Source organism: Miscanthus floridulus, chromosome 2, assembly GCF_019320115.1.
Source record: "Miscanthus floridulus cultivar M001 chromosome 2, ASM1932011v1, whole genome shotgun sequence".
Taxonomy (NCBI): Eukaryota; Viridiplantae; Streptophyta; class Magnoliopsida; order Poales; family Poaceae; genus Miscanthus; species Miscanthus floridulus.
In genome coordinates, this window is record NC_089581.1 from 167108049 (window position 1) to 167115828 (window position 7780).

General features: G+C 44.4%; 1 protein-coding gene across 2 annotated transcripts; it reads left to right on the forward strand.

Annotated features, from left to right (window-relative positions):
- Positions 1–4249: 4249 nt before the first annotated feature.
- Positions 4250–5973, forward strand: LOC136540527 (ethylene-responsive transcription factor 1-like). Of its 2 annotated transcripts, none has more exons than XM_066532529.1 (3): positions 4250–4572; positions 4733–5522; positions 5625–5973. In XM_066532529.1, exons 1-2 carry the CDS (start codon positions 4299–4301, stop codon positions 5485–5487), a joined length of 1029 nt encoding a protein of 342 aa, XP_066388626.1. In that variant the 5' UTR covers positions 4250–4298; the 3' UTR covers positions 5488–5522; positions 5625–5973. The 2 variants fall into 2 exon arrangements, with proteins under 2 accessions (XP_066388626.1, XP_066388627.1); XM_066532530.1 differs by having other exon boundaries at positions 5629–5973.
- The last annotated feature ends 1807 nt before the right edge of the window (positions 5974–7780 follow it).

Sequence of the window (7780 nt, forward strand, 5' to 3'; positions counted from 1 at the left end):
AGAAGGTGCAATATAATTTGCTATGTGGCCACACTACTAGGACAAACCAATCTTTTTACCAGACCACATCTATGTGTTTGTTTTTTTGGTTTAATCACTTAAGGCATGTTAGGGTTAGTCGAAGGAAATATGTATCCTTGTTTGGCACATGTTCTCATATGCCATTTCATGTGCTTGTTGTTTGCTTCAATTACTTAAGGCATGTTAGGTTTAGTCCAAGACCTCTGTACCCTAATTTGGTACATGTTATCACATACCATTTCATGTGTTGTGTGTGTTGAATTAGGTAATCCACTATTTCGTTACGTTTTATTTGCACTACGTGAGCTTGTTTCACTACCTATGCAATATTAAACTCAATATTATGATAACAAATAATAAAACCAAAAACACTATGAAAGGTCCAATAATAGAGCACATTAATCAACATAACAACATTTGAAGTACATGACGATAAACTAAAAGTGCATTACGTGATAACACAATGCAAAGTCCAAGATTAGACAATATTGTTCGTGAATATACCATAGAACTAGCAAGTTATGAAGACTACTGAGTGCAACGAGGCCACTTTCCCTTCCTCTGGGTATTGAGATTCTCCTCTATCGCTGCCTTCGCTCACTGCGCAGTCTCAAGCTTCCTCTCCCTCTCCTCCCTGTGTAAAACAACACGTCTCCTTTCCTCCTCTTCCTTGTGCTCCTTTTCTAGAGCCTCCTCTCTGCGTCTCTTCTTCATTATCTCCTTGTCCTCTGCCTTCCACTGTAACAGTTCTGCATCCACTCCTTGTCTTCCAGCTTGATCTCAGTGTCGATCCACTGCTTAAAATCACAGAGCGATGGAGGGGTCTACAACAAATGCAATTGTTACAAAACAAATAAATAATGCAAGACTTTATTTGACACAAAATAAATATTAAGCATCAATTTCTCACCATCTTGTTAATGCGGCGCTGACGAAGTGCAGGCTCAAACACAAAATTGGCACACATCCAATACCTCTGTCTACACGTGTCCTCTTCATCGGACTTGACTACCTTGCAAGGATCGCCGCAAAAGCACATGGGCACTGGAACACCACTAGGCAGAGGCAACGGGTCGAAGGCATTTTCAGTCATCCGGCCATAACTACAACTGAACCAAATTTGTTCTAAGAACTGAAAATAATGAACATTAAACCCTAAACCTCGGGTTTTCTATTTGTTGCACATAAATAAAAACATAATATAATACGATGATAAGAGATTACCTTGGCTTACTAGCTTACCACGCCTTGGCATCCTACCGTTACATAATACAAAAAATAAAAAATCACTTCAAACATTAAGTAATAACGTATCTAGGGTTGTAAAATAGACGTAATATATACTAAATCAATGGGTAAAATTTAATAAGGGGAGAGAGGATACCTTGCTCGCAAGATGTATGGATCAAATCCAAGTATCCAAGGTCAAATTCGTCGAGAGATTGGGCTGGTTAGGGAGAGGAAGAAATCGAGAGGGTGAAGGAAGAAATGAGAGCAGCGTCGACAAAGAAAACTTGGCTGCGGGTTTTAAATCCATACTCGGCGCCAGAATACATGGCTCCGAGCTCGACGCCATGTATTCTAGCGTCGAGGTACCGGTCACGTGAACGCCACCTAGGATGCCCTACTGTGCATGGTCATGCACCTCGGAGCAGAGATCTGTGGTGCCGAGATGTTTTACCTCGCAACATGAGTCCTAGCGCCGACCCCTAGGGTTCAAAGATGAGTTTAAGTCTCCCAGAGGGTCAAACGTAATTTTTCTTAAAAAAAAGGATCAAATTGTAAAAAATTAGACGAGGAGGGCTGAACCGGCAGCTGAAGGGACACTCGCCCAGATAGTTGCAGAACAAGTGGCACTATAACTGACAAACAACACAAGATGCTTCTCCAATTGCAGGAGCCTGGGCAGCAGGATGATTCTACATTAGCACTTTTAAAGTAACCGGCAACAGTGCGTAATTCATGCTCAGACCAGTCTTAATGAAAGGTTGCATGTCCCTGTTTCCAACACACGAAACTAAGACATGAAACAACTTTTGTTTAATGTATAGTTTCATTTGACTATTTCATACGCTAGTTATCGAATTTAATTCATTCATGGTACTGTGATCAAATGTGCCATCTGAACCATGTAACTAGATGATATTGTTCTAAATAATAGAGATTATCGCTCTGTTCGCTTACTTATAAGCCGTATTTTTTTAGCCAACAAACATTATTTTTCTCTCGCAACAAATCAGCCAACAGTTATGACTTATCAGTCAAACAAACAGGATATATAACATATAACATAGTGCCAAAATATAGCCGGAGATCATCTACCGAACAGCAATTCTTTTTGAAATCGATCACCAAGCTACTGCTGCTAATTTGCGGTACAATTGAATAGCAACAGTGAAATAGCTTTAGACTTTCACGATATGTCAACGGAAAGTACGGCCATGGAAGCACAGGACGGTGGAAGTTGCATCTCCAGACTCCAAGCGGAGCAGCTGACAAGGAAAGGCGTGCCTGCAGCACCTGCACGCGGCACTCACGAGTGGCTCTCTCTTTCTCCGTCGCCGGAGTGGCCCTTCTGTGCCTCATCGAGGCCGGAGCTCGATCTGCTGTGGGATGGATGGGGGAGAAGGAAAAAGATGAGGTGGGACATGCGAGGGGAGAGACGGGAGTTCGTGAGGATCCGGGGAGCCGCCGGTCGCCGGCCGCACCAAATCGGGAGAATTTGCAGGATGAAACGATACGGCTCTCAGTGCGGGTTTCACCCCCTTTCTAAGACCTTGGAAACGCCGTACAAACGTTTTGTGGCCATGAAACGAGAATCACCTCTCTCCTCCTAAATGTAGTGCCATGTCATCAAATTAGCTGATATATTATCTTATTTAATATCTATAAAACTTTCATGAAACTAACATTAAGACTGGCCTTAGCCAAATCATCGGCCACTGAAACGAGGCGGATCTGAAACTCAAGGAGCATCTTTTTTTTTGAATTTTGAAAGAGAAATCGAAGCAGCATTGAACGAAGTTGCATTAGGAAGCATATATTATTATTAGTATTTTATAAAGGAATCGTCGTTTTCAGATGGTTTATGACCGGTCATTTACTTTGTGGCATTGTTTTCTGTTTTTTTTTTAAAAAAAAATTGGTTGTTAAGAAAGAAAGAGAACTTGATCAGCATACAAGAACTTGGTGGTGTTGCTTCCTTCGGTAAAGTGGGGACACATTCTGTTAAGAGGAACCCTCGTTACGTCAACATTGAGATCTGTCGACTTAGTTTTTCAAAGATGCTCGGAGAGGTAAGAAGTACGTGTGTGTTTGTAAGTGTAAGTATGCATGCATGTATGAGTATATGTATTTATATTACAATTTAAAAAAATATTGCTCATATTTGTTGCTAATGCTGATAAATAGTTATCAAAAATTTTCTGCTTGAGATGTGTCTATCTTCATCGTTAAATTGGCCAATAAATACGAATGATCCTAGTCACATGATACCATTTCAGGAATGTTTGGCAGGGGCTTCTTTTAGATTATCTACTATACTGATTTTAGGAGTAGCTTTGTCAAACAATATTTTAGAGAGGACTGATTCCAGACTAATTATGTAAAGTTTTTCTTTGAAATATAATCAACTAGCGCGATGAAAAAACTAGCTTGACTTGATTCATTTTCCATGTAGGATTGCTTCCTTCATAAAGTTTATTATAGAGAATCACTTTCATTCACAAAATCACATACCCCCTCTCTCCCTAAAAAAATCTATTCTAGTTTTATGCTAAGTCAAACCCATCTTAAGTTTGACTAAAGTTTTATATATGTAAAAATAATTTATGATACTCCCTCCGTTTTTATTTACATGCCACGTTAGTTTTGTCATAAGTCAGACATTATTATCTTTGACCATCAATTTTTTTTAAAAATTATTATAGTTTCACAACATATGAATTATACATTGTGGAAGTATTTCTCGTAGTGAATCCAAAAATATAAATCTTATGTCATTCACCTACATAAATTTTTTGGATTTTTTTTGCTTTGAATTTTTCCCTGATGAAATACAACAGTAAGAAAGGGAACGTAACGTAGCTCACGACGTGGCATCAAAAATGCACCGTGCCATCCAGTTGGCATATCTTGCTAGTCATCATGCCAAGTCATCCACCAACGGTCCTAGCTGGTTTATAAATCTCCTGTCTCCGTCGGCAACCTTGTTGGTTCTATATAAACACCACGACCAGAACACGTAAACTAACCCAAGAAAAAACTTTCTCGGAACAATGTGCGGAGGCGCCATCCTCGCGGAGCTGATCCCGCCGACGCGGTGCGTGGCGTCGAAGCCGGTGACCGAGGGCCACCTCTGGCCGGCAAGCTCCAAGAAAGCCGGCATCGGCAGCGGCAGCGGCAGCAACAAGAGGCACCACCACGAATACGCCGACGACGACGACTTTGAGGCCGCCTTCGAGGAGTTCGACGACGACTTTGACGCGCACGAAGACGACGAGGACCACCCCGACCACTTCGTGTTCTCCTCCAAATCCGCCTTCTCCCCAGGTATGTAATTCCGTCCATTCGAGGGTGCAAGTGCAATAATCTGTATGGACAGAATGCTATTCACGCGCGTCCTTAATTGGGTTTATTTGGGCCTGACGTTAGCAAGAACTGCATGCTAGATTGCTAGTGTAATCTCAAGGGAAAGAACTCTTGTGTATAGCCCACGACGGGCGCGGTGCGCGGGCGGCGGCGAGCCAGAGGACGAAGCGCGGCCACCGCCACTTCCGCGGCATCCGGCAGCGCCCCTGGGGCAAGTGGGCGGCGGAGATCCGCGACCCGCACAAGGGCACCCGCGTCTGGCTCGGCACCTTCAACACCGCCGAGGACGCTGCCTGGGCCTACGACGTGGAGGCCCGCCGCCTCCGCGGCAGCAAGGCCAAGGTCAACTTCCCCGCAGCCAGCGCGCGCGCACGCCGCGGCAAGGGCAACCCAAGAACCGCGCCGAAACCGCAGCAACACCATGCTGCTGCAGCACAGGCACAGCCCACTCTGCTTCTTCGAGGAGAGAAGGGGCAGGAAGGGGTTGCCGTGAAGCCTGAAACTATAGACACGTTCGACGTGGGCAGCTTCTTCGACATGACCTTCCCCACCTTCCCAGCCGCACCGCCGGCCATGGAGAGCACCTTCGCCGGCAGCAGCGCCACGTTGGAGACCGGGAGCCCCGCGAAGAAGCTGAGATGCGAGGACGACTCGTCCGAGGGGAGCGTGATGGGTGGCTCCGCGCTGGAGCTCGCTGACGAGCTGGCGTTCGATCCGTCTATGCTGCTGCAGATGCCCTACTCGGGCGGGTACGTTTCCCTGGACGGCCTTTTCGCCGCAGAGGCCGTGCAGGTGCAGCAGGATGTGAACAACGACATGAACGGAGTCAGCCTGTGGAGCTTCGACGAGTTCCCCGTCGACGGCTCTGTTTTCTGACGTACCCTATCTATCAGCTGTACTTCTACTTGGTTGTAAGCATCTGAATTCATCACAACCAATTCACCACGCTTTCTGCTCCTTATTGCGTTCGTCTACTCGATCTCCCTTTGTCAGACTCTGTTTTCTTGGTTCAGGAAGGACGTTGGTGTTCAACCAATCAACCGGACGATCGATGCGGCTGATGGCGACTTGGAGACTATTGCTTACTACTAGTTCTATTTGCTGCCTTGTGTAATCATTATGTGATGGTACTGCTTGTGTGTTTGCTCGTTGGATTCTGCATGTGTACTGCTGCCGGCCTCCTGACCATCAGATTGTACTCCACTCTGAATATTTGTACTATATACTGGTTTGGTATTTCCTACTGTTGGTCAATAATCCTATGAATTTGACCATGTCGGCTATGTTACTCTATATTGTACGGTTGTGATTGTTATGTCAAATAAGCTTGTGAACCTGGTTCTATATATGGTATCTTGTTTATGAGTCACCTAGCCTTCCCCTGCCATGTTTGAGTTGCAGTACTATACAAGGGGATCATAAGTTTCTGAATCCTGTCAGAAGTTGAACAATTTTGCTTTGTTGGGCTACACTGCCAATTTTGCTTTGTTGGGCTACATCGCAAATTTCCCTATTCCTTCCGCTTAATGAAATACTGTGATTGTTATGTCAAATAAGCTTGTGAACCTGGTTCTATATATGGTATCTTGTTTATGAGTCACCTAGCCTTCCCCTGCCATGTTTGAGTTGCAGTACTATACAAGGGGATCATAAGTTTCTGAATCCTGTCAGAAGTTGAACAATTTTGCTTTGTTGGGCTACACTGCCAATTTTGCTTTGTTGGGCTACATCGCAAATTTCCCTATTCCTTCCGCTTTCGCTTCTCTTATAATCTGTCTTTTTCAGCTTGTTTTTTCAGCCGGATCAGTGTTTTTTTCTCACGACAAATCAGCCGAAACAATGTTTCGATTTGTTTTTTCAGCGAAGCGAACGGGCCAGTACCTCGTGTTACGGTCAAGGAAAAAAACAAAATTCCCTATTCGTAAACAGGGGGAAAAAGCATCACACTATCTGACATGCCAATTAGCACGCCTAATTCCTGACGGAGCTCAGAGAACACAAACAGAGTGTTTTTTTTCCTTTTCATCAGACGAACAGACATACAGTATTCTAATGCACTCGCAACTGTTCTTTGCCAGTTCGTTTAATTCGATGACACATAATGTTGACTTCCCAGAAATAGTTTTCGGCTGGTTGGCTCGTCTTTTTTCCAGCCGAAACAGTGTTTTTATCTCGTAAAATTCCCATATGAACAGTAAAATCCAGCGTGAACAGTGCCCATTTCAGTCTAGCCGAACAACTTGCGTCTTGCGACGGGTGCGAAAACCGCCTCGCAATCCGGTGGGCACCTTATCGGCACAGCTAGTTTTCGCAATCCGGTGGGCACCTTATCGGCACAGCTAGTTTTGGACTCCTGCATGGGTATAATTTAGGCTGCAAAGTTGCTGAAAAGAAAATAATTTAGGCTGCAATTTGCACATATCTTGTTTGCCTCGGTATGTTAGCGACAGCGACCTGGCTCAACTACGCTCCAAATTAAGTTGAGTTGCAGGATTCTCAAGCAAAGCATTGAAATATTCACAAGTGGTGGCGAAAAGGCAAACGCCTCATGGTCATGGGGGCAGCTCGCCGAAGTCTTCTTCAGGCCTGCGTTTTTTTGGCTGCCACTGCCAGTTGAGCGCCACGCCATTATCACTTTATCAGTCGGCAGCAGCGTACGCTACCTAATCTGACCTTCAGAAAAACTGCCAGTTGCGCCAGGCCGGCCATCTGCATAATGGAATCTGCCCGCCATCATTGGCCCGTTCGCTTGGTCGTATTTAGTTTACAAGTCATAGTTTATCAGTCAACGAATAGTATTTTTCTCTCACACCAAACTAGTCAATAGTACTTTCAGCCATGGCTTATAAGCCAAACAAGTCCAAACGAACAGAGGATGAGGATTCTCCCAACACATAGCTGTCTAGGTCCTGAATAATTCGTTTGGCTACTTCCACCTGTTCCATTAGCTAGAGGATGAGGATTCTCCCAACACATCCTAATCCTATGAAAAGAACAGAATTTGGTCCTTGTAATTCCTACTTGTAATAAGTTTTCTCCGCGAAAAGTTCGTGGCACGCTTATCCTTTCCTTGGCAAAGAACTTGCAAGATCAATAGAACCATGCATCAATGATTAAGCATCTCCTAGCTTCTTCAGACTACTGCTACTTGTCCATGCATGTGGAGAAA